General features: G+C 27.8%; 12 protein-coding genes across 12 annotated transcripts; 8 read left to right on the plus strand and 4 right to left on the minus strand. All coding sequences in view use genetic code 12, as the record gives it.

Annotated features, from left to right (window-relative positions):
- Positions 1-1,765: 1,765 nt before the first annotated feature.
- Positions 1,766-2,557, minus strand: KGF55_005050 (uncharacterized protein; the record flags this gene model as incomplete). Its single annotated transcript, XM_051760021.1, has 1 exon — positions 1,766-2,557. The coding sequence occupies one exon, from the start codon at positions 2,555-2,557 to the stop codon at positions 1,766-1,768; it is 792 nt and encodes a 263-aa protein (XP_051612213.1).
- A 5,997-nt stretch (positions 2,558-8,554) lies between these two features.
- On the plus strand, positions 8,555-9,685 carry OGG1 (8-oxoguanine glycosylase; the record flags this gene model as incomplete). Its single annotated transcript, XM_051760022.1, has 1 exon — positions 8,555-9,685. The coding sequence occupies one exon, from the start codon at positions 8,555-8,557 to the stop codon at positions 9,683-9,685; it is 1,131 nt and encodes a 376-aa protein (XP_051612214.1).
- A 116-nt stretch (positions 9,686-9,801) lies between these two features.
- On the minus strand, positions 9,802-10,131 carry RPP1B (ribosomal protein P1; the record flags this gene model as incomplete). The annotated part of the gene is made up of 1 exon (XM_051760023.1): positions 9,802-10,131. The coding sequence occupies one exon, from the start codon at positions 10,129-10,131 to the stop codon at positions 9,802-9,804; it is 330 nt and encodes a 109-aa protein (XP_051612215.1).
- An 886-nt stretch (positions 10,132-11,017) lies between these two features.
- KGF55_005053 (uncharacterized protein) lies at positions 11,018-12,052 on the plus strand (the record flags this gene model as incomplete). The annotated part of the gene is made up of 1 exon (XM_051760024.1): positions 11,018-12,052. The coding sequence occupies one exon, from the start codon at positions 11,018-11,020 to the stop codon at positions 12,050-12,052; it is 1,035 nt and encodes a 344-aa protein (XP_051612216.1).
- An 80-nt stretch (positions 12,053-12,132) lies between these two features.
- On the minus strand, positions 12,133-12,939 carry MAM33 (Mam33p; the record flags this gene model as incomplete). Its single annotated transcript, XM_051760025.1, has 1 exon — positions 12,133-12,939. One exon carries the CDS (start codon positions 12,937-12,939, stop codon positions 12,133-12,135), a length of 807 nt encoding a protein of 268 aa, XP_051612217.1.
- Positions 12,940-13,726: 787 nt separating this feature from the next.
- KGF55_005055 (uncharacterized protein) lies at positions 13,727-14,767 on the plus strand (the record flags this gene model as incomplete). Its single annotated transcript, XM_051760026.1, has 3 exons — positions 13,727-14,120; positions 14,270-14,473; positions 14,649-14,767. 3 exons carry the CDS (start codon positions 13,727-13,729, stop codon positions 14,765-14,767), a joined length of 717 nt encoding a protein of 238 aa, XP_051612218.1.
- A 2,123-nt stretch (positions 14,768-16,890) lies between these two features.
- PEL1 (CDP-diacylglycerol--glycerol-3-phosphate 3-phosphatidyltransferase) lies at positions 16,891-18,831 on the plus strand (the record flags this gene model as incomplete). The annotated part of the gene is made up of 1 exon (XM_051760027.1): positions 16,891-18,831. The coding sequence occupies one exon, from the start codon at positions 16,891-16,893 to the stop codon at positions 18,829-18,831; it is 1,941 nt and encodes a 646-aa protein (XP_051612219.1).
- Positions 18,832-18,860: 29 nt separating this feature from the next.
- Positions 18,861-19,595, minus strand: KGF55_005057 (uncharacterized protein; the record flags this gene model as incomplete). Its single annotated transcript, XM_051760029.1, has 1 exon — positions 18,861-19,595. The coding sequence occupies one exon, from the start codon at positions 19,593-19,595 to the stop codon at positions 18,861-18,863; it is 735 nt and encodes a 244-aa protein (XP_051612220.1).
- Positions 19,596-19,824: 229 nt separating this feature from the next.
- On the plus strand, positions 19,825-20,697 carry KGF55_005058 (uncharacterized protein; the record flags this gene model as incomplete). The annotated part of the gene is made up of 1 exon (XM_051760030.1): positions 19,825-20,697. The coding sequence occupies one exon, from the start codon at positions 19,825-19,827 to the stop codon at positions 20,695-20,697; it is 873 nt and encodes a 290-aa protein (XP_051612221.1).
- A 311-nt stretch (positions 20,698-21,008) lies between these two features.
- Positions 21,009-22,818, plus strand: GBP2 (single-stranded telomeric DNA-binding/mRNA-binding protein; the record flags this gene model as incomplete). Its single annotated transcript, XM_051760031.1, has 2 exons — positions 21,009-21,032; positions 21,463-22,818. The coding sequence occupies 2 exons, from the start codon at positions 21,009-21,011 to the stop codon at positions 22,816-22,818; spliced, it is 1,380 nt and encodes a 459-aa protein (XP_051612222.1).
- Positions 22,819-23,138: 320 nt separating this feature from the next.
- On the plus strand, positions 23,139-23,666 carry KGF55_005060 (uncharacterized protein; the record flags this gene model as incomplete). The annotated part of the gene is made up of 1 exon (XM_051760032.1): positions 23,139-23,666. The coding sequence occupies one exon, from the start codon at positions 23,139-23,141 to the stop codon at positions 23,664-23,666; it is 528 nt and encodes a 175-aa protein (XP_051612223.1).
- Positions 23,667-23,978: 312 nt separating this feature from the next.
- KGF55_005061 (uncharacterized protein) lies at positions 23,979-26,636 on the plus strand (the record flags this gene model as incomplete). The annotated part of the gene is made up of 1 exon (XM_051760033.1): positions 23,979-26,636. The coding sequence occupies one exon, from the start codon at positions 23,979-23,981 to the stop codon at positions 26,634-26,636; it is 2,658 nt and encodes an 885-aa protein (XP_051612224.1).
- Positions 26,637-26,641: the final 5 nt, after the last annotated feature.

Raw genomic sequence — 26,641 nt, forward strand, 5'->3', positions numbered from 1 at the left:
ACGAATATGGTATTCCGATTCGTATTTTAATTTTATAATTTTACTTAAAAATCTCAAACAATATTTTTGAACACAATTTTTGAACCCCCTAAAGTTATAAATTAGAATTTATCAATACAATATCGACAATCTTTATATTTGTAAAAAAGATAATCGATCCAAGTCCGTAAAGTAACTTATGGCTACATAACCTTCGAGTATGTATCTAATTAAGAATTTTATCCCTAAATATTACCAAATTTTGAAAAAAATGTTATTAAGTTTTTCTTGATATCTCTTGTCCTGTTTTCAAAAATTTGAATAGTTCGTAAAAGGTCTCAAATGAGTTAACCAGCATTACCTACCATTCTTTATTGATGTATCAAGAAATTGAGGATAAATTTGATTACCGTTCTTATTTGATTTCAATTTCTCGTTGTACTTCAGATAGGACTTCAAAAACTTTCAAATAAAACCGATCAAAGATCTACAAATTCTGGATCAATTCAATTTAATCTCAATCAAAATTTAGTTCATTCATGAAGATAAATATTAACTTTATACATTATAAAGCTTCTCGATGTACAGATTCTAATTCTCTTGCAATTTATCTATCTAATAATCTATAACAATAAATTCGATATATTTAAACTTACGAGGATTTCCGTTAATTTTTTCGAGTCCGTGCTATACATTAATGCAATTGTATCAAATCTAACCCCCTAGAATGGACTTCAACTTTGACTATCCTTATCTCAAGTTTGTTTTCAACTTTTGTAAATATAAGAAAGTCTTGAGCTTATCTTTTCTTAGTACTCACTTGCTTTCAAATACCTGGTTCTTACAAAGTTCGTTTTGAACAAAAATTCCCTTAAACCTTTTACTCTTTTTTTTGCTGTAAGTAATTTAACTTAAATTAACATATTTAAGTTTTATTCCCTATTCTTCCGATATTTTAAACTTGAACTAATCTAATCTGAGTTTTTTGACTTGTAAGTTGATATAAACTAAATTTGCCACTGGTATTTCACCCCTTTAATAATGAAGAAATAGAAGAAAGCACATGTAATTTGATTTAAATCGCTCAATCATATTAAATTGATTGAGGAAAAATTAATTTGTGTTTTTGGTTTCCAGTTTTATACGTTAATGTTTTATTGTGGTATTGATGGAGTTACAAGATCAAATGGACTTCAGATTCTGTGTACTCTCTTGTAGTCGTTAATGTAAACTACTTAAATATATTTAGCAAACATGTCAAAAAATCTTTAATCAAAAAATAAGGGTATTTTCAAATTCCACAAAAAAAATGCAAAAAAAAAAAATGAAGGGAGAAAATTACCACTTAAATTTTTAAAGTAATAATACAAAACAAAAACGATAAATTTAGATCTCGTATCTTTAACTTTAATTTTCGATTAATGAGATCTCGAACTCGAATTTACTGTTCAACAGAAGAATCATCAAAAGCGTTGTATAGATGAAATCAGTATATGAGAGTCGAAATGTAGTAAACGTTTTGATACTTAAAAGTATATATTATTAAAATGTACTAAAAATTATACAATTCAAGAATTAAATTTAAAAACACCAAGTAACAATCCAACTAATAACTAAATATTTTGTAAAAAAAACCAATTAACCAAGTAAAAGCAAATTTAAAAGTAAAACCAAAATAAAATGACTCAATAATGTAATATGACCTTGAATTTTTCGTAACAGCATAAACAACATAAAATAGCGATAGTTCAAAAACATTAAAAAACTAGTAAAGTCTATTCAATTTCTAACAAAATTCATCATTTAAAAAATCTAATTGACATGAAATTAAATTAAAATCAATATTTGAATAATTCTCATTATTATTATTTATTAGTGAATTAAAATCTTGTTTTGGAGCTAATGGAGGTGAATAAGTTTCAAATTCATTTGATAAAATTTGATTTTTTGGAGTTTCTAAAATATAATTATTTTTTGAACCTTGTAAAATTTGATCATTTGTTAATTTTGGTAATAAATCTTGAATTAATGAAGAAGAAGGTGATGAAGATGGTATTGATTGTGATATATTATTTTCTTTAAGTTGTTCTTGTTGTTGATTTATTTCTAGTAAAGTTGAATCTAATAATGTTGATATATCTGATTTTATACTTGTATTATTATCAATATTTGATAATTTTGATTGTATTAGTTTTAATTTTAACTCAATTGAAGACATCATTGGAGGTGATAATGGTAAAACTATATTATTTTTATTTTCATTTTCTAATTGTAACTGTTTTTGTTTCTGCTTTCGAGTTGTACTTCTTGTTTTTGTTGGGGTTTTCGTCACTCTTGTTGTTGATTTTTGTCTTTTATTTGTACTATTTCTTCTTGATGTAGTTGATGGTGGCGTATTTAACATATTTATTGTAGTTGATTTAGGTTCGGGAGTTGAGGGAATATCAAAAGATATATTTTTATTTATTGTATTACATGATGATTGTGAAGGTAATAATACAGAAGGTATTGTTTTTGTTATTGGATTTGAATTGCATCTATCTTTCCTTGGAGTGAAAGAAAATGGAGATTGTAACATTGTTTTAATGAGTTATTTAATGGGTATATTGTATAATTCAACTGTTTTTTAATTAATTTATTTCTTTGTGTATATAATGTATTATTAGTTATGGGGTAAGGATTAAAAAATATAATTTTGAAACAAATTTAAACAAATGTTTGAGTTTGAATACGAATTGAAGTAATGAATGAGTGAATTAATGAATAAAAGTAAATGAATGAATGAATGAATATGATTGTTAAAAGTGGTATAGTTTAAAAATTTAAATTAAGAATTTGAGAAATTGTTATTGACTTATATATTGATTAAATATTTTTAGCAATTGTAATGTAGCTTTATATATTTTTAAAAACAAAAACAAAAATAAAGAATTAAAAAAAATAAAATAAATTTTAAATTTAATTTTTTACTTTTTGGGGGGGAGGAGTTAGTCTGTTAGAAAATAAAAAAAACGAGGAGGGGGTGTAAATCTTTTTACTTACTAAAAATAAAGTTTGTGTTACTTTCAAAAAATTTGTTAGTAAATCTTAAGTTTTGTGGAACTTGTGGAACATGCATACTTAGTTTAGCTATGTACTGCATATATGATTTTTTTTTTTAGTTTATTACTTGCATTAATTTCGTACTCATTTAAAATACTGCATATTATGCTGTGTTATTATTTTAATTACGGAATATTTTGATGATAATACAAATATCATCACCGAAGAAAAAAAAAAATGTTTATATATATATACATATACTAAAAAAAACTGAGATCCGTCCTTAATATAACTAATCTTTTACTAATATAGACAATCGTTAGATCTATTGTTTGGTTTATTTAAAAAATGCGGTTAGTATACAAACAACTATAGCTTTGATTCAAGAAATACTTTAAAGGATGGACTTCCTACTATCAGAGTTTTAATCATTACAAATTTCGTATACAATACATGTATGACATTCATTTAAGAGTAAATGGATTTCCAAAATTTCATGTTTACTGAATAATATTTCTGCAAATCATTATTATGAAACCAAGTAATGCCTAGATCCTGGCATTTCATCTTATGAATATTGTTCATAGTTACATGGTACAAATACACTCATTATTGTATTATCATACTAGATAATAATAAGTGACAGGCTGTATCATAATAAAATAATAATAATTTTAATTTTCATTTTTCATTCTCTATCAAAAAAATTATACTTTCTATTGTTAAAAATAATGTTTCATGTAACGAACAAATCTTTACAATTAAGCTTTTGTCATTTTTTTACTCTATTTAAATTTTAGACTAGACTTGATACAAAAGAAACTGACTCCTTTGAGTAAGTAACCGTAGATAATTTAAAGTTTTTAGTACACTTGTTGATGATTGAGATTTCCCCGAGGTGAATCGTTCATCTTTCACTAAATTTAATTTTGATGGACCAATTTTAAAAACCTAATAACCATATTTTAAGGATGACCACGATATTGAATTGACAATTCTAAAATGACAACTGCCTCGTTTATTTTCATACAACTAAAAGAATTTATCAAAATCAAAACTCCACATTTTTTCATAAAGAGGTTGGACGTTATCAATATTTCTTGGATAAAAAATGAAATTAAGAAAATACTGTCAATTTGACTAAAAAAAACCGTAATAGATTCAAAATATTAAATTATATTAATGATAAGTTGATGAGATATTAATTTTCGTAAAATTATTTTATGCAATTTTTAGAACGCAAAATCACAAGATTTACTCAAAAATAATTTTAAAATTGTAATTTTTTGCCTTATGATTGTTTAAAATTATTGTATTTTCAAGTTTGGATGATCAAATTTGATAATAATATAATAATAATTACTTATTACGATAGAAAATCGAAGAGTTAGGAGACTAACACTTTTATAATAAATTATTATTTATGAATGTAATTTACTACATGATATATATATTGGAATTTCAGTTGAAATTATAATAAATTGATGTAGAAAGAAGAAACTGAAATTCTGCTAATTAATTGGTCTCACTCAGTAAATACTTTAAGTTACAAACTCCAAATTACTTTTACCAAACTAGGGTCAAACCTATAGCCAATCCTAAAAACGATAAAAGAAATCACAATACTCTGCTAGACCAAAAAAATTAACTAAACAAATGAAAAACCGATTACGAAATGACTAATGACTTCTTAAAAAGAGGTACAAATCTAAACTTTATCTTTGTGTGAAACTACATTTATTAAGATTTTGTGATTATGATTTAAAATTGATTGTACAGGGTTTTTTTCATCAACTAAAGAAACACAAAATATGATTATTGTATTTTATTTTATTTGCATAAACATATCTCCATGACATTAATTAACTACCATACGAAACTACCCTGGATCTTGTTTGACGACCCTGTGATAACTTGTTATTAAGAGAGACTATTTAGAACAATGACTTCCAGATTATACAATCATGTTCAAAATTTCAAAAACCCTCATGAACGTCTTGGTGAAGTTCATTAAGTTTATATAACCATTCATAGATCGTCGAATCACTTCCAACATTTGTCGTCAAACTATAAAGTTTTCAAATTAAATTTCAGGTACTAAACTGTCTCATTAATCTATTAAAACGTTTCATCGATCAATAACTTAATTTAAAGTTGTCATTTCAACGAAAAATTTATGACGATTTCAATTTCAATTTCTTAATTTTTAATTATAACACTCCTTTCGTCGATCATGTGAAAATATGATTTCATCAATTAACAACAATCGTCATTTTCTCTTTTGCTTATTGCGGCATTGTCAAGAGAAATATTATAATTCAACAAAATTGCAAACAAAGAACTTGAAATTATGCAATCTGTACTTAAAGGGTGTACAGTTATTTGAATGTATATGGGTGTCCAATTAAATGAAATTGATCACAAATTTGATCTACTTTTTGAACAACTTTAATATCTAATTACGGAAATGTTAAACTCAAAACCAATGCACACAAATTACATTTCTCCTTTGTCTTTTTTTATCTTGATGCCTCTTTGATGTAGTTCTTTGTTCGTCTTGTGCGATTTACTAATCTAGAGATTGTTACTTTTACGTAGTTTTCAGTAATTTTGAAGATGCGTTTACGTAATTTCATTTACTAAAGTATGTACAAATATTTTGTAGGCTATAATTTCTCTTGGTTAGAAGACCTATTCAAAATTTCATCGTATTCGTCCCCCATAAGTTTAAAGTTTCACAATAATTTACTGCACCCAAGTCAATTATAAAATTTGAATATGAAATTTTCATTTATTTTGAAAATCTCTCTTGTTCAAAATTAAATTACATGTTTCAAAATTGATTTACAAAAACTCAAAATTTCTTTTTAAATTGATCAATTTCAGGATGATTAAGAATCAACTTTCAAAAGAAATTGTATAATACTATAGTTTTGTTTATTTTTGACTACCGATATATTTAATATATTTAAGAGTTACGAAAAGTCGTAATTTTGTTCAACTATAAACTCTTTTTTTGTTCTCTGTTATAGTACAATTAGCTATCATTGAGACAAGTTGTCTTTGCGTTATACAAATTGAAAATTATTATCTTTTGAATTCTTGATAACAGTTAAGTCATTGCATCAAATTTTGACAGCTAATCAATTAACCAACTGTATAATCAACCAACAACAACCAACTTAACTAATTCAACCCAAACAACAACTTCGACAACCAACCAACCAACTAACCAATAAAACATTCAAATGTCAAACTTGTGGAAAAAATCATCATTCATCAATTTGTTTGACATCTGAAAAAATGATTTTTATGACAGGTTTGGCATTTGAAGGTTTTTTTGATTGAGTTGGTTGAAGTGAATTGGAATCATTAGCTGAATCTAAAGTTGGGTTTGTTTGGGGGTGGTTGAATATAATTTAATGAAGCACTATCTGATTGATCACCAGTAGCAGAAGATTTACCAAGTTTATTTAATGAATTTCTTAACCTCGAATCTCAACAACAATAAATACTATCACTGCTTTAGTTGCAATAATAGTTGGTTGATTAGTTTCATTATTAATTTGTTGTAAAACACCGGCTCAAACGTGATCTGAAGCATCAGTATGAAAGGTGAAAATGGTATATTTAAAACAACTGAATTAAATTATACAATTTACGAAAAAGATATAATACTTTACTTTCATTATCACCTATCCTCAACAACTATAACAAAGTTTTATACATCTACTGTGACAATAAAGCTTAAATTTGGTAATGTTGAAGTAAGAACAAGTTCAATAGCACCTAATAATTCAACAAAGTATAAAAAGAATCCAAGATTCCTCTAATAGCCTATAACGTCTTAATAATCAATTGATAGAATTGAATCTGAAAGAAAACTTATTGATCCAAATCAACTATTTTGATCCATCAACTATTAATAATTCCATCTCTCTCTTTTTTTTTAAAAATATGCTCTCAATTGTTCTGAAACTATTTTGTTTCTTCAATTGACTTTGAGTTTTAACTTTAACTTTGATTTTGACATTAAATTTAACTTTCACTCTTGATTTGGATATTCTTTGGTTCTTTAAAACGAACAAATAAAAGATAATAATGTGTTAAAATTCCGATCATTGCTATAAAAACGGCAATTATAAAGACATTTCTTGATTGATAGAACCAAGCAGTAATACAAACTGGGATCAACATCAAAATGTTTAATATAAAATAAAGTTGTCTGTCATTAGTTAAATAATAAGCAGGCATTATTAATTATTTAATCTTTCTTTCTTTCTTTCTTTCTTTCTATTCTCTGATTTATATAACAATTTATTTAGTCAATCCAAATTCATATGTCGTATCAAAAGTTTGCAAATATAACAAGATTAAAAATCAATAATTGTTTCTGTGATAATTGAGATTGAATTTTTGGATTTTGATTAAATGTTAAATTCAATTTTGATTGGTTGAATCTTGAATGAAAGTAGGTGTAGCCATTATGCTTTATTCGAAATTATCTTCTAAAATGATGGCTTAGGAGTATTAAAAAGAATTTGGTCATAATTAGAACCATAAAGGTTACAACTGAACAACAATAATATTTTAAAGTCATACAACCACGGTGACTTGTTTAATCAAGTAGTCAAACGGGTTTGAGAATCTCGATAAAAACCTCAATTGCATCTCTGTTATTGAATTTGACTATCTTAATGAATAGCGAACTTTCAAATTTTTGTGGAGACATTTTTAAACCAATTGAAAGAAATTTCATAATGACATTTCATAGGAAACATGGAGCCAAATCTAAGTTGTGTAGGCAGCTAAAAGTAAAAGAGATATCTGCACTTCATCATTAAAAAAAATTTGAAACAAATTTAAACAATAAGAAGCCTAATAAACAAAAACAAATGCACATGATATATTTCACAAAATTTACTAATATCTTTATTTTACAATTTGAAAAAGTTAAAGTTTAGTTTGTTTTAGCATGCTTGCTTTTACTTAAAAGTTCGTACTCGAAAATTTGCATTTGCCTTTTCATTCATTAGATGATTTTGAGTAAGTACAGTAAATGCAGATAAAGAATTTGTAATAACTATCACAATCATCTCAAGCATATACGATTGAACTGACGCGTCAAATAATTAATTAATTAATTGAAATCGGAAATATGATCCATTAAATTGTTATAAACTATACATATGTGGGGAATATTTAAAATTGTCAGTTTAACAATATTGGTCAATAGTGGCTTGTCAATACTTTCAACTCTTTAATGAAGCTAGTTTCATTAATTGATGAATAGGTTATGAATTTGAACTTGAATATATTATTTAAAGGCTGTATATCTGTCGTGAAATAAAATTCGAGACATTGTTTCAGATCTGAGACGTGACACATACGCGTCTAAAATAATTTTACCTAATAACTTAAAATATTTTCAACTTCTCTTCTTATCTTATCAAAAGTTGGTAACAAAATCAAATTCGAAGTAAATAGATCAAGTGTTGAATTTAAATAACAAAATAAGACTACACAATCAGAGATGGAACTTATATGGAGTAAGATACCAATAAAGGAATCAGAAGTTTGTCTAAGTAAAGTATTAAGATGTGGTCAAACATTTAGATGGAAGAATATAAATAATGTATGGACTTTTTCAACATCAGATAGAATAATTTTATTAAAACAAGATTCAAGCAATATCTACTACTCGCAAATAATGAGTCATCAAAATAAATCGACCACAAATGATACTAAAACCATTGATTTCATAAATGACTATTTAACATTAGATATAAAATTAGAAAAATTATATACACAATGGAAGGCAAATCATGAACCATATAAACATAAATCAAGTACTTCACCATTTGATTCCTTCACTGGTATTAGAACATTAAGACAAGATCCATGGGAATGTTTAATATGTTTTATATGTTCATCTAATAATAATGTTAAAAGAATTTCTAAAATGTGTGATAATTTATGTGTTAATTTTGGAAATTATATAAATGATTATCAAGGTCATTCATTTTATTCATTTCCAACACCTAAACAATTATCAGGTGATGATGTTGAAACAAAATTAAGAAATTTAGGATTTGGTTATAGAGCTAGTTATATCTATAAAACAGCAAAGATGTTTACTAATGATGAACAATTTCCCAATATAACACTAACTAATTTAAATGAATTACGAAATAAATCATATGAAGAAAGTCACGCTTTTTTAATACAGTTATGTGGAGTTGGTCCCAAAGTAGCTGATTGTATATGTTTAATGTCACTAGATAAGTCAGATATTGTTCCTATTGATACTCATATATATCAAATTGCAATTCGAGATTTTAAATTCAAAGGTAAAAAAGATTTAAAGACTTTGAATTTAAAATTACATCTGGAAATAAGACAATTTTTTAAAAATATATTTGGAGATTATGCTGGTTGGGCTCAATCTGTTTTATTTGCTGCTGATTTAAGCGATTTGAATAATGGAATTAATGATGTTGAACCTGTAAAGGAAGAAATTAAAAGTATCAAAAATGAAGTGGTTAAAGTAGTTGAGAAGAATACAAATAAAAGAAAAATACTTTCTGATGTTGAAACCAATATCAAAGTGGAAACTGGCTCAAAGAAAATAAAAGTAAGTAGATCAGTAAAAGTAGAAGTATAAATGCTACAATTAATACAAAAATTCAAAAAAAAATAAAATATCTGTACATTAATTAATCATTAGATTCGTTCCCATCAAATTAAATAAACTGAATAGTAATCCCTCTATTAATTTGTTTAATCGAATAAACCGAAACCCATATCATCATCAGATTCTTCTTTTTCTTCTTCAACTTCTTCAGCAGCAGCTTCTTCAGTAGCACCACCAGCAGCGGCACCAGATGAAGCAGCAGCACCAGCACCTGAAGCTGGAGCACTAGCAGCAAATGAAAATAATAATTCTTTTAAGTTTTTACCTTCTAAAGCTTTAGCAAAAACTTCAGCCCAATATGGATCAACAGTAGTTCCTGCTGCTTTAGTAATGGCTAATAATGAATCAGCGGTGATATCTGCTTCTTGATCAGCTAAAATGATTGAAGCGTATGATAAGGCGGCTTCAGCGGACATTGTTGATTTGGTGTTGTTTAACTAGAATATAATCAAAATTTAAGCAGTAGCAGACTAAATTCTTAGTATGATTTGTATGACTTTAGGTCTGAAAGAGAGAAATTTTTCAATAGTTTTTGGTTTTCTATTTGGAGAAATTGCCAAATATGGACAGACCGCATAGAGTGCGGCTAAATAAGTTTTGTCACGTGTATTTGTCAAGCCCTAAAGGTTAAATATTGTGACCTCTTTTTGGTGTCGATGCACTCGAACGGAAAGTGTTTTAACAGTGCATTTAGATAGTACGGTTACCTCCTTACCTGTTTCGTTTCACTAGTTTCTTTCGACAACCCGCGAACTGCTTGACATGTAGAAGTTCAACACGCTGAAATTCGTCAAAAAATGTGCAATGTTAAACGTTAAAAAAATACCTACATAGTACTTGTGCTCGAGTGCTTCCCTTCGACAATTCGACTTTCGGCATAAGTTGTTTGGGAGGATTTTGCACCAATCTGCTCGAAATCTTTCAGTATCAACAATTAACACGGACTATTTTAAAATATTGCTATTATCGTCGATCTAAGGCCAATTTTGATTTCAAACATTTAATTCTAAACGTGAATCTAAATTCTGAAACTATTATACCACTGCGAAGTATATTTTTATCGATTTTAAAATGTGTAGATAATTTTATTGATATATTATTTAACTTTGATCTCGTAAATATAATCTAGATTTAATTTACGAAGCAAACAAACACACAAAGTAAAAATCACATCATTCGAAACATTATACTGACTATAAGTAATGATATCACTTTAACCAATTATCAACAATCTTCTTTGTTTATTTTCATTTGTTTCATCATTATTGAATTTTACTTATCACGTATACCTCATTTCCCTGAATGACGTCATTGTCAACTAGCTCATCAAGGTCAGAATCTCATCAACATCATAAATCATTAAAACCACAGAATTTACAAAATCCTATAAGATTGGCATTTCTTGGTGGATCCAAATCTGGAAAAACAACAATTATATCAAAATTAACATTGGGATCATATAGAGAAACTTATTATCCTACAAATCAAATCACTCCAATATTATTTAATTATGTACCTGAATCTATACAAGCTAAGGAAATTTTAATTAATTCAAATTTAGAAGTTGGTCATAATATTAATTTATCTCATATACTCAAAAATAAAAAAAATGTTGGTTCATTTGTTAAAAACAATCAATACTATCATATAAATGAATCAAAAGATGAAATTACACCAATCCTTGTTGAATTAATAGATACTCCAAGTTTTAATCCTCAAAAAGTTGTTCCTTACCTAGAAGAATCACTATATACAAACTTAGATAAAGAAATATTACATAATTTAGCAAATGAACCAAGAAGACCAGTATCTACAAATCCATTATTAGTAGCAAGTGGAGCAAGTGAATTAAATGGAAATGTTAATGGATATTTTTTTGTTTATAGTGCTATACCAAGTTATAATCCACCAAGTTATGAAACTCAAGCAAATGAATTACCAAATAATCATACTTTTAAATTATTACCAACTATAAAAGATGCATTAAATGATGCATGGGAAGAATATAATACTTTTAAAAGAGATTGGGCAAAAGGTGAAGAATCAGATATTTTTTCATTTAAATTTGCATTTAAAAATATTTTAAATAGTGGGAAATCAAAAAGTACCGAATTAATAGATCAATTATATGAAAATAGTTCAAATTCTCCTCCAATTTGGATTATATGTACTCAATCTAAAAATGAATTAGCTTCTTCTCAATTAATTGAAGATGGTAAAAAATTAAGTAATCAATGGAAATGTGGATTTGTTGCAATTGATAATGTTCATGATGATGTTGATATTATACTAAGTTTAATGATTAGAGATATTTTACAAAAGCAAAAATTAAAATAAACAAGAACACGAATAAATGGATTATTACTGGGTATATATACAAGCTAATTAATAGATAAACATTTTTTTTTTTTGGTAAATTAATTTAAGAATTTTGAAACATCAGTTAACCAAGTTCTATATTCATTCTCTTCTTTAAAATCAGAATAAGCAACAATAAAATCGGCTAATTCATTATCTATTCCCTTTGCAACTAAATAATTTTCAAATTCAGTTTGTAAAGATTCATCTAATTCAGCAAATTTTGGACCTTGATAATTAAATTTATCAATAAATTCATTTTCTTTTTCAATATTTTGTAAAAATTGTTTAGCATTATTTGAAACATTTACAAAATCAATCATAAAACTTGATTCAGTATTTTGTAAAAATAAATTTAAAAATAATCCAGTATTATTTGATTCATTTTCAATAAAAATTTTAACATTACATAAAATTTGATCTAATGCTGATGCTTCATTTTCTAAATCTTCAACTTCTGTTAATTCTTCAGTTGGAATATCTGTTACTTCATCAATATCAAAAAATACATGAATTTTATTACCAGTTGAAGGATCAGTTTTAATTAATTCAACATTTGCATTACCATTTGTTGAATTTAATTTAAATCCACTTTGATTTAAAAAATTTTGATATACATTATCTAATTCATTGGGTATAGCTTCAACCATTTTACTTTCAGTTTTAATGACTTCATTCAAAGCAACTTCTGGAGATTCTTTATTTTCATTAAATCTAATTGGTGTTTGATGAAATGATCTTAAGGGGGTGGTTGCAATAATTGGTAATGATTTAGAAATTGTAAAATTGGTTTTTGATTTGAAATTTTGACAAACTATTCTTTTTGATAATGTTGAACGTAATGAATTAGCTAATAATCTAGACATTGTCACTTTTATTTAGTTGTAACTGAGTTTATTGGAAAATTATTTGTTAAATTTTAAGGAGTGCCTTCAATTCGATGAGGAGAAATTTATAGAAATATTTAATTTATATTTTTTTGTATTCAATCAACAGTACAATTTTCATTTTGAAAGATTTGAAAAATTGAATTTCACTTGATCAAGAGTTTGTTACTGCAACCAGTAAGGCTTACAGACTCTGAGTATTTACTACTTTTTATACCAACTTTGTCACAATTGGATTAGTTTGGTCTTGATTCGATGTATGTTATTAATAAAGTGTGAAACAATGGTTTAAATAGTTTACAAAGGGCTTCAAATGTATTTATTTTACTTGCCAAGCCAAGGACTGGATATTGGTTGGACTTTTGAATTCGTCTAATCTAGAATATATTGGGATTGAAAAGCAGTCCTCAGCAACAAATTTTAATCATCTAAAACAATCGCCAAAAGTATCGGTTTATGGAAAGAGCCATATTCAAAGATTTACAAACCTTTTCCAACATTGCAAACGTATGTGGACACTGGAGAGGTACATGGACAATCCAATGAATCTGTCAATGTTGCAAAATCAACTCAAATGTTACAGTATAAATATGAACTTATGATTACACGTTGGCACTTGAAATTAAAAGCTATGCCTAATTCATAAATTACTGGATCATCTATGCAAGATGTTAAGGATACAATCTGCAGATTCAATCAACAAAAAGTTCCCTTTTAAAGTGAATTTGAAAGCTATTTGGTCAAATATGCAAAGGCCAGTGAAAAAATGATTTATACAAGTGAAGTTGCTAATTTCAATGTGGTCAAATATGCAAAGGCCAGTGAAAAAATGATTTATACAAGTGAAGTTGCTAATTTCAATGTGGTCAAATATGCAAAGGCCAGTGAAAAAATGATTTATACAAGTGAAGTTGCTAATTTCAATGTGGTCAAATATGCAAAGGCCAGTGAAAAAATGATTTATACAAGTGAAGTTGCTAATTTCAATGTGGTCAAATATGCAAAGGCCAGTGAAAAAATGATTTATACAAGTGAAGTTGCTAATTTCAATGTGTTTACGGAATCAAGTGATTTCCTGACTTTCATGAACGAACTTTTTGCAATAAGTGAGATGGTTCAAATTTGTTGCAGAGGAATGCTTTACGATCCCGATACAAGGAGTTTAACTCGGTTGTAGCTCTTGGCATTGAAGAGTTGTTGAACAAACAACTAGGCAATACCCTTTATGAAATCAACTTATACCTACAATTATCAAACGTAATTAATAGGTGTAACTCTGTTTTACAATTTCGTCGAGGGAAGTGTCTAGTTGTTTATGTTCCAAATTCTGGCAGCAAAGGTAAACCAACAACAAGATCACAAAATCATAAAGAAAGCTTTGATGGACATACCAGAGATTCAAATGATCGTGATAAATCACCTAACAGACTAACTACCAATGAATCGAATCATAGAAATTCGAATGCTGGTAGAGGTGGATATGATGAGGTAAGAATCACGGTGGACGAGGTGGGTCGAGTAGGAGAGATGATGTTTCTCCTCCACCCGCACAACCTAATGCCACCTTATAGCAATTAGAGTCAACAGGTGTGGTATAGCAGCTAATTTACCCGTAATTATGTGACTTACCCGTAATTATGCTATTATGCGACATAATTACGGGTAAATTAGCTGTTATAACACAACAGGTGATATTACAGGTTTAACATATGATTCCGGAGCAAGTCTCATTGTTACATCTGATGCATCTATAAATAATAATACAGTTAAAATTGTTCTTCATGAATTCGGTAAAAATGGAGCCTGAGGCAGTACCCAATTCAAGAAAGAAGCAATATTTTAGATTAGAAGAGTGAAGGAAAGCGGATTTTCTGTTTGTGAAGACAAAATACAATCATCACTAGTCTAGTCAAAAACATCAACGATTTTTTATTGTCATCAGTACCTTCAATTTTGGTATAAAAAATTTCTTTAATGTGCAATTTTATCTATTATGTGGAATTGAATGGTATGGACTACATATTGAAACGTAAGAAGTAACTTAGCCAAAAACCAAACATGCAATCATTTATTGTTGAACAAACTTATTTCGAATTGCTAACTATTGGATATGTAGAGTGCTCTGCATACTTTGAAGACTTTAGCACTAGTTCCTCTAAATGTGAATTCAGTTGTTGAAACTCGATGGTGGGGTTCTAGATATCATAGATCAGTGAGAGCAAAATGAGAAGCCAGTGTAGATCTGTGGTTGACCTTGAATCTAACAAGTCTCTTGGACCCTTGTTGATCTTGATTTCAGAAAATACGAGATTTCTCAAGACTCTATCAAAAAATATTGCAAATCTAACATGTCAAACTTTACAACTAGTGCTATATTAGTAGTTTGAGCTTATTAAACTTCACGTCAATTTATATTAGCTTGCTCTATCTGATTCTATGTAGATGCGACATACAAATTATTGCAATAACAACACAGAACTTTATGGTTCTTGTAACATATTGTCTCCATTGACTCCATCTTCAATTTCCTGATCTCATATTTTGCAAAATTCGATTCTGTCAATTCAAGCATTACTTAAAGTATTTGGTACACAAATTTTTATTTTTTGCAACCAAATAATTTTTTTGCCTTATTTTAAATTACATAGTTTTATATTTCAACTGAATTACGATTCACTAAACAATAAAGAACTGAAAAGAAGTCTATCATCTAAAATTTATTATTATATCAATTTGATTCAAGTCATTATCAAGTGAAATTTTGAAGCATGTCAAACCGACGATTCAACTATAACAAAACTTAAGAATTTGAGAAAGTAAAACGAATTGATATTCAAGCAAATAGTTCACAATTATTCTACTTGAAATGTACGCATTTACAATCATATATCAAACAGGGCTTTTTAAGACAGTTTTTGGGGAATATATGGGGAATAAGTAAGCAGAATTATTACATTATAAGATAAGCCACTAAATAATAATTTATTATTACCTTATCAAGAAGTTGATGGGTGCAACGGGATTTGGAATTGTGAGTAAACACAATTCCATTTAGTAAGCTCAAAAGCCGATTTTTACAGAGAACTGTACGGGATACTGAACTTAATTAGTTCAGAAGTTTGGTCTAGTTCAATCGTTGTCATGAAGTGAAACAAAACGATTCAATATTAATAAATATTTAGAGGCACACGACACTTAATTATGGAATTGAAATTTAAACTTTATCAACTGTTGAATTAAACTATTGAAACAAGTCTAATTAACCTAAAGTAGTAACCAATTCAGATCATTATTTTTTGATCATTTGAATCATTAAAATCAGAATTAAAAGAAGGAGGACAGAAACTCCGAACCAAATATTAATATTTTGGGGCTGACAGTTTTATCGAGAAAATTCACCGCCGTTAGTTCCCAATTTGATTTATTTTAAAACCGCATATAAACGGTGAACCTCAATTCCCCGTTCCTGAATCAGAGTTAATTCTTTTTAGTTCAATCAACTATCAAATGGAGCATAATTCATCGCTTTATATTGTCGGTTCCTAACAATTATACCTTATTATCTTCAAATTTTCCATCTACAAGAGACTCTAACGTCATTACCAAATTATTTAAATTCAATAGTAACCTAATTGAGTAAGTTTATAATAAAAAATTTTATTGGAGATAGCCTACTGAAATAAAAATTATTAATATTTTTTAAACTTCCTTATCAAAAATTTTTGTTTTTGGTAGAAAAAAAATTTATTAAAAAAAGATAAGAAAATTAAACAATACAACAACAAACAAATCTATCCAAACTTTAACACTACTTACTTACAATATTCCAACTGACTACTTATTTTTTACATATTTATCTTCTAGATTTATAATTTCAATTTGATTTTCAGTTTGTTGTTTTTTTTTTTTTTTCTTTCTTTTTGAATCTTGATGATATTGAATAATATACAACAATTAATATATTCATCAACTAAATCATCATCTTCATCATTAATAAAAGTTATAACTATAATAAACACAACAAAGGAATTATCATTAAGTACATCTAAAGTCACACGATCTTACAATTTAACAAAACAAAGATTTAATCAACGACGAGCATTTCATTATACTAATACTAATAACAAAAACAGAAGCAACAACTATAATCGTAAAAAATACACTCATTTGAATTCAGGTCTACCAATGATCTCATCAATTTATAATTATTTATTTCCAACATCATCAATAAATTCAAATAATTCTTCAAATTCTTTAATTCAAGAAAAAAATTATTCAACAAATAATCCAAATATTTCATTAGATTTTATAAAAAATTTTCATCCTAGATTAATTACAATTTTTCAACAATTAGATTCAATTGCTCCTCGTTTTTTATTAAATCATGGTGATATTGAAATTTTAAATGACCCCAAGCAATTTTATCAAACTTTAAAAAATAAAATAGCCAGTGCAAAACACAGAATATATTTATCTTCTTTATATATTGGAAAAAGTCAAACTGAATTAATACAATGTTTAGATGACGCCTTGTCGGCTAATGAAAATTTAAAATTATATATATTAACAGATGCATTACGTGGAACAAGAGAAGCTCCAAATAATATTTGTTCAGCTTCAATTTTAGTACCATTAGAAAAAAAATTTGGTAAAAATAGAGTAGATATTAGAATGTATCATACTCCTAATTTATCAGGTATAACAAAACAATTAACTCCAAAACGTATAAATGAAGGTTGGGGTTTACAACATATGAAACTTTATGGTTTTGATGATGAAATTATTTTAAGTGGTGCTAATTTATCACAAGATTATTTTACTGATAGACAAGATAGATATTATTTATTTAAATCTTCTAAATTAACCAACTACTATTTCAAAATTCATGAAGCTATAGCATCAATTTCTTATCAAATAAAATATACAACAAAATTAAAACAAGGTTTCAAATTAATTTGGCCAACAACTAATGCATCCTGTGAACCTCATTTAAATTTACAACGATTTATAAGTGATACTTCATTATTATTATCACCAATTTTAAAACAACATGAATTATCATCATTTGATGAATTTAAAGATCATGAAAATTTTGATACAATAGTATACCCCGTTTCACAATTTACTCCATTATTTCCATCACAACAAGATTTATCTACAGAAAAACCAGCAATTTTAAGATTATTATCATTTTTAGATTCTCCCAATATCAAATGGTGGTTTACTGCAGGTTATTTTAATATGTTACCACAAATTCAAGATCGTTTATTAAATGGTAAAGCTCAAGGTAAAGTTATAACAGCTTCACCAAAAGCAAATAGTTTTTATAAATCTCCTGGTATGAGTTATTATTTACCTGAAGCTTATTTATTATTTGCAAAAAGATTTTTAGAATCAATTAAAAAATTAGGAAAGGAATCCTTGATTACAGTATATGAATGGCAAAAGGGAGTAGTTAATACTCCAGGTGGATGGACTTATCATGCAAAGGGTTTATGGATTACAGTACCTGAAGAAGATGAACCAAGTATAACAGTAATTGGATCATCAAACTACACCAAAAGAGCATATAGTTCAGATTTAGAAAGTAATGCAATAATAATAACCAAGGATCCACAATTAAAACAAAAAATGAAACAAGAAATTAATCATTTAATGGAAAATGCAAATGAATTAACTTTATCTGATTTTCAACCTAAAAAAATTGGAAGTTTAAAAAATGATGCAACAAATAGTAATATTATTATAGAAGATCCAATATCTAATGAAGAAGAAGATTTAGAAAAAAATGCTAAATATGTAATTGATGAAGATAGAAAAATTAGTTATGTAGTTCATTTAGCTGTAAAAGTATTAAATAATAAATTGTAATGATTTAGACTAAGACCACTTTAGCAAGTTTATACTTCTTTATAATGTACTTCTTCTTCCTCCTTTAAGAATTTTGTTTGAAAAAATATGGTAATAGTCCATAACAAGTTCAATACAATGATAATCCAATAATTATTAAAATTCAAAGCATCTTCAAACCATTGATTATTATTTATAAAATTACCCATAAATTCAAACCCCAAAGCTCCCAAATTTAACCAAATCCAATTTTTATATAATCCTGAACATTCATCAAACCAAATTCTATAAATTTGAGGAATTAAATAAACACAAGCATTAAATTTTGTTAATAACCATAAATAATCAATTAAATCTAATGTAAAAATTTTAGATTGATTATATAACCAAAGTTTAATTAAATAGCCAAATGGAACTAATTGTATGACAATAAAAGCTAGCAATTCGTAATCAAATTCATAATGTTGTTGTAAGATTAGTAGAATCGTTAGACCACAATATATTAATTCTATGATTAAATATGGAATGTCTATTGGTGGTTTTTGATTAAAAAATCGTAGACTATATTGATCTTGTACTTCTGGTAAAAAATAAAAACAAGTTGATGTAATTGATAGTAAAATTGTAAATAACTGTAATTTGAGATAAGTGGTTGATAATCCTGTGGGACCTTGATATCTTTGTTGATTATGTTGGTGCTGTTGTTTTGTGTGTTTATATTGTAGTATCAGAGAAATACATCGTAGAATTATTGCACCATTATTGAATAAGTCTATTAATCTCATTTCGTGGGTTAATTGGATGTGAATAAGGATTGTAAGTTCAAATGGATATGGTTATTTCGGTGTATGCTTTAATGTAAGAAAATGATTTTGTGGTTCTAAATTTGTTTACATTTATTTTACCATTTGTTCTTCTTATCAATAACTAAGATCAAGTTCATCTTTATCATTTAGCATTTATTACTACTGCCTTGCTATATCTGTATCTGCTGCTATTATATGCTAATGAATAATGGGCTCAGAGATAGAGGGGAATTGGGATATAGTAATAACATCATTACAAGATATTTGTACATCAAATGAAAGTATAACTTTCAATTCAGTATACAAAAATCAAAATGATTTAAGTAAGCTAAATAATTTAACATCAGAAGAAATATCAAAACTACAAAAGGAAATAATAGATCATAAATCAAATTTAGGTACTGCAAAAAGACTTATTGATACACTGAATGATAATTTAATGAAATTAATTGAAATTATTCAATTACAACAACAACAACAACAAAAACAAAAAGAAGAACAAGCTAAACTTGAAGAAAACAATAAGAGATCAAGAGATGAAGCTGATCTAGATACTAAATCAACTTCCAAATCGAATTCTCAATCAAGTAAAAATTCTAAAACAACTTCAGGTTCAGGTACAGGGAAAGGTAAAAAATTAAAAAAAATAGGAAGATCATTTTGGCAATCAAAATATAACCCCTCGGAACCAATTGTGATTGGATCCGAAGTAGCTTTTAAATTAAGGAATAGAGTAAATGAATGGATTCAATGTGAAGTTGTTAAAATTATTGGAGATGGTATAAAATTTGAAATTCGTGATCCAGAACCTGATGAAAATAATCATCCTGGTAATACATTTAAATGTAATTATAAAGAAATTTTATTAATTCCTTCAATACTGGATTTAGATAATTTAGTAAATTATAGTTATGGTTCAAAAGTTTTAGCTAGATATCCTGATACAACAACTTATTATCCTGCTATAGTTGTTGGTAATAAAAAAGATGGAAATGTTAGATTGAAATTTGATGGTGAAGAAGAAGTTAATAAAGAGTGTGAAGTTGAAAGAAGGTTGGTTCTACCTTTACCTCAAAAGTAGGAGTAATTTTAAATTTGCAAAATAAAAACTTTTGATTTCAATAGGGTCATGTAATAATGAGTAGGAATAGTTAATGAGCAGAAACGATCTAATCAAGCTCATGGTCCATGACTTTTATCTCTGTGTTTTCCCTCTAAAACGTGTTGAGAAGTTCATTTACTGATCGGAAAGTCGTGCAATTAAGATAATTTTGGAAGCAGTGAAAAATAATGTGGAATCAGATCTGAAGAGACAGACCAACTGAAAAATCATCGTTAATTGCAACTAATATAACATACTCCCAACACAAAGGAAAACACAAGATGGAGGGTATGGATATAGATGATTATTCAAGAGTATGTTTTAGGTGAGATGAAAAATTAAAGTAAAATTGGTGACAAATATACTTCATGTAACTTCCACAAAAAAATAAAAGAACAAAGAGAAATTAGACCTTCCGTTGCTTAATATCTTGATGAATTTAGTCGCTTCTTGCTACAATAAGCTGATCTGCTTTGGCTTGATATTTAGTACATGGTTGGTGAGTGTATTTTGGGAGATTTCATTATTAAAATTTGAGTACTGGTTCAAACTTCGTTTTTTGTGCTTTGATGCTGGACGCTTCTTTCGCTAGCTAAAACAGAAAATAAGAGAGCTATATTTGATTTTTTTAATGGTTTCGACCCTTAATATGTATATGTGGTTGTATGGTACTGATGATTATTTGTTGCTCAATCAAACTAAAGATTCTATGGAATATTTGATGCTAACTTGTTAATTTGCTAGGATCGTTCTCGTTCTCCTGTTAGGGACAGATCTCCAGTAAGGGATAGAACCAATAATAATGATGATGGTGGTAGTTATGAAGGTTCTGCTAGAGATCTGTATGGAAGAAGAGATTATGGAAGACCAACATATGATGATAGAAGAGGTAGGGATTCATATAATTCAAGAGGAGGGGGTCGTGGAGGTTTCAGAAGTGATAGAGATTATTCATCAAGAAATTATGGAGCTGCTTCTACTTCAACTACTGGTGATGATTCTTATAGATCTAAAACTGAAAGAAATTATGATAATTCAATATTTGTTGGAAATATTCCTTTTGATGCTACTTCAAAAGATATTGAAAGAATTTTTAGTAATGATCTAGATGTTGTAAGAGCTGATATTGTTACTAATAAAGGTCAAAGTAGAGGTATGGCTACTGTTGAATTTAAAGCAAAAGATGATGTTTTAAGTGCTATATCTAAATTTGATAGATTTGAATATCAAGGTAGAGCAATATTTGTTAGACAAGATTATCCACCACCAGAAAAGAAAGATTTTGGTGGAAGTAGATTTGGAGGAAGAGGTGGTTATAATAGTAGTTATTATGGTGGTGGTGGTAGAGGAGGATACGGAGGTGGATATGGTGGTGGTTACGGAGGTGGTAGAGGTGGATATGGAAGTGGAAGAGGTGGCTACGGTGGTGGATACGGTGGTAGAGGCGGATATGGAAATGATTTTGGTGGTAGGCAACAATCTTTTCCTCCACCAGCACCAGGAACTGAAGTATTTATTGGTAATTTACCATTTTCAATCAATTGGCAAGCTTTAAAAGATTTAATGAGATCAGCTGGTAATGTTGTAAGAGCAGATGTAAGATTAGATGATAGAGGATTTTCAAAAGGGTTTGGAACTGTTGTTTTTGAAACTCCAGAAGAAGCAACAAAAGCTATTGAACAATTTGAAGGTTATGAAATTGAAGGTAGAACTTTGAATACAAGACCCGGAAAGGGAGCAGAATTAGCTGCATCTTCTTCATCATCAACAAATGGATACGGATCAACACCAAGATTCACTAAAAAAGAAAATTCAGAATTCACAAAGGGAGTTACAGGTGATGGTGAATCATTAGATACTATTTATGTATCAAACTTACCTTTTAGTACTCAAGACGATGATTTATATGATTTATTTGAAACTATTGCAAAAGTTAATAAAGCCGAGATACAATATCAAGAAGATGGTAGAGCTAGTGGTAATGCAGTTGTTAGATTTGAAGAACCCGAATCTTGTGACACTGCCATTAGTGAATTAGATAATTATGAATATGGTGGTAGAAATATAAAAATTACTCATGCTAAATTACCAGAAAATTGATATCTAGGTTTATACTAGGTTTATAAAATATGTACTTATATTATGTTTGTTTTTAGTTCGATTAAAATGTAGAAACTTTGAGACTTGTTGATGTACTTGATAAGGAGTGATCCTTATTCTCGGATATATAAATCTGAGACAAAATTAAATATAAGTGATGTTAATAATCAAAAGCCAAGGTTTATTCACCATTAATTCTTGATTCAATTCGTTTTTCAAATCAGTCGAAATAGATTCTTTAACTACCATCTCCTTATCTTCATCCGATACAATTCAATTGAGTACAAACTACGAGATAGTCCATTCATTATACAAAAAGTATGACGTCAAATAGTCTAATAAAAAAGGAAGAACAACCGAGTGACAATAAAGATCAATCATCTTATTATTTAATCAACATATTTCATCAACATTATATAATTTTATCCATCACAATCTTATTAAGTCTCATCATCTTCCATTTTAGGTACAAAATTATAGCTTTTCATGATAGATGGAGAACAAGAAGAAGAATTCAACAAGGTTATTATAACAATTTAAATTTTGATGAAGAAGATTTAATAGATGATGATGATATAAATTCAGAATTCAGTCTAGATAATGAATCCTTCGTGAATGATATTAATCAAGGTTTAAATAGTTCGAATTTTGATGTTGAAAATTCAAATTATCAAGATTCAAGAAAAGGATTATCTATTAGAGGTAAAAAATATATTAAAAAATTAATGGAAACGGATAAAAATTTAACTTTTGATGATGCTAGGTTAATTTATATTCAAAATGAATTGAATAAAAATGGTATTAATAATGATGGGTTACCTAATGATCCAAAATTAGTCACATTTTAACAAATTATGCAAATATACGTTTATGAGCTTAACTGGGATGATTTTCTCTGTTATAATTCCTCGAGCTTACTCCTGAAACCACATATTATAACCTTTTCTGCGACGCAATAGACCTTTTTTATCAAAGGGTAAGTGTGACAAAAATGTACCTTATTCGATATATGTTTTACACAAAGTCAAATTTACGAGATTGTAATTTTAATTTCATTTGTTTACATTTTGAATTTATCAAGTAACCAAAACTAAACCAAACTTCTTTTTCATAGTTGATCCACTAACTTCACTAAACGACCCCATTGACGATTGTATCATATGAGAATTTTCAAACGGCGGAATCCCAAAAAGCTTCAGCAAGATGATCAGGAGTTAAAAAAGTCAAATGAACAACATCAAGAACACGTTGAAGATGGCACTACTCGAGAGAAGTTAATTCAAGATGGCTATAGAATACCCTGTTTGAGTTGTCAATTCAGTACTGATTTAAAGATTAAAGACAAAAATCTTCCATCGTCAATTGAGTGGTCAACGATTTTGAAAGATTCCGTAATATTCACTTCCTATGATGAAATACTATTTGGCAACATTATAATCCTAATCTACAAATCCATAGATCTCAAAATATCAACTGTTTCAATAACAAAATATGGTGTCACCAATTATAAAAATTTAAAATTAAATCATCGATCAAGATTTTGGCCAAGTTGTGAAAATTTATTACCAAAATATAAAGATTCAAAAGTTCGAAGAGCTTTAGCTATAACTTTTTTAAAAAATTATAGTAAATTAATTAAAAATATAAATCCAAATTTAGCTAATTGGGATGAAACAACTGCTGGAAATTTAGCTAATAATGCTTCCATAATCAGCCGAATTAAACCATTTGAATTTTGTTTAAAATTATCTGAATTAGGTTTATTGACAGATCATTATATAAATTCTTTATTCATTGATGTACTTTATGATAACAATTCAAATGATGAGACCACCATTGATGAAAATAATAAATTAGCATTTTTATTAGGAGATCAATTGAACAATTTACTGGATTCTAATGTGGTCGATACACAAGTATCTTACAATCTCACAAATGAAAGATTATACTCATCTTTAGGAGAGCTAATAAGCCCAATTGCATCAAATTTGCCTGAAGAACTAAAGAAAGGTTGGATTGATAGAAAGTTGATAGCAATAAGAGAATTTAAAAATGTGAAGGAACTGGATCAAGAACTTATCTTGATATTTTCTGATTACTTGCTAATCTTATCAATGTTCAACAATACCAAAAAATTTATGAAGATGTCTATGCAGGAGATCTTGACTATTTCTTTCAATCGAAATGAAAGGTTACCTTCTGAATTTCCATTACTTCACGTAGTCCGCTGCGACAAGATTGAGCATGTAAATGTATCATCTTATAATTCTGCAATCAATTCAACCAAATCCACTTTTTTGGAAATTAGTTATAGAGATGGTACACTTGTGAATTATGAAGTGACCAATCAGTCCAATCTAATAATTCAAGAATCACTTGTGAAAGCAAAAATATTTCGAAAAACTTCATCATTTCATTTATTCAAATCTGATAGGAATCAACTTATCAGTAATTACTTTGTTGCTCATGATGATAATTCATACAATTTTGAAAAAATGAAATCTAATATTTTGATAACTTTGAACATGGAAAACAAATTAGATGTGCCTCAATATTTGCGGAACAATCCAAATTTAAATTTAATAATAAATTTATCTTTTATTGATGAAACACAAATTCAAGTTCAAGGGTATGACACTAATAGCAAACATCACATAAGTAATATTATACCAAAAATTCATTTAAATGATTTTATCTGCAACCTAATACGTAGAAGTCATGAGCAATGTACATCCAATGTTGATAGTTTACAAACTTTAGAAATGATCCGTCTGAATGAAAGGGTTTTAAGTTATTTGGTTGACGAGTTCAAAACTCAAGATCGAACTGAAGTTGGTGAAGTGGGTATTATTGATCCAACTGATAGCACCATTGGACTCAAAAAATTAAAATCAAAGACCAATTTGCACACACACATGAATGAGCCCGAAGATACTAAAGATCATATGAAAGTTGATATCGCTCAAGACATCAAGGTAAATGTTATTGAAAATACATTTATACCAAAGGGAACTGAAAATGAGTACATAGACATATTGAAACCAAGTCCAATATTGCAACCAAGCCTGCATGTAAAAAGCATTGATTTGCTTCATTCTCATCAACACCAACAACAAAATCAGGAGGCTCATCAACACCAACAACAAAAACAGGAGGCTCAACAGCCAGTCAACTCTCATGATAGTGGACGAAATAATCGAGCTCATTTCAACAAACAATCTAGATTTCAAGAAACTAAACAGCGTCAAGATTCAATCCCAAGAGGAAAATCAACAAATGATGAAGTAACCACGTCTAATTCGATATCAACAATTAAACGACTCGCAACAGTTGACGACCTATCAATTTTAACAAGAAACCAATCAAACATTACTCAATTAGATGAGATATATGAAGATGAAATTCCAAATTGGTCAATTTTAGAAACCAATTTACCAACTGAACAAATAATAAATGAAGATATCTTAAATTTAGAAGTTAAAAAATTATCAAATCAATTAAGTAATAAAAATATTAACCTAATAAGTTTTCAAAAAGATAATGATAAATCTGTACTGTATTTAACTGAAATAAGTTTAAATTCATCATCATCAACAAGAAATAGTTCGAATAATTCCAATTTTACTAAAGGTACAAATACAAATTCACTGATTTTTTCAAAAACAAATGTTGTTGGTTTACAAGATTCAAAAAATGAATATTTAAAAGATTATAATTTATTAAAATCATTTAAAAATGGAAATATAAAAAGAGAAACAACTTTACAACAAATTGCAAATTTCAGAGACTCGATAAATTTTAAAGAATTTGAAATTTAAAATAA

The sequence above is a fragment of the Candida pseudojiufengensis genome, assembly GCF_024610245.1.
Source record: "Candida pseudojiufengensis strain CBS 10847 chromosome Unknown scaffold10, whole genome shotgun sequence".
Classification (NCBI taxonomy): Eukaryota; Fungi; Ascomycota; class Pichiomycetes; order Serinales; family Debaryomycetaceae; genus Lodderomyces; species Lodderomyces pseudojiufengensis.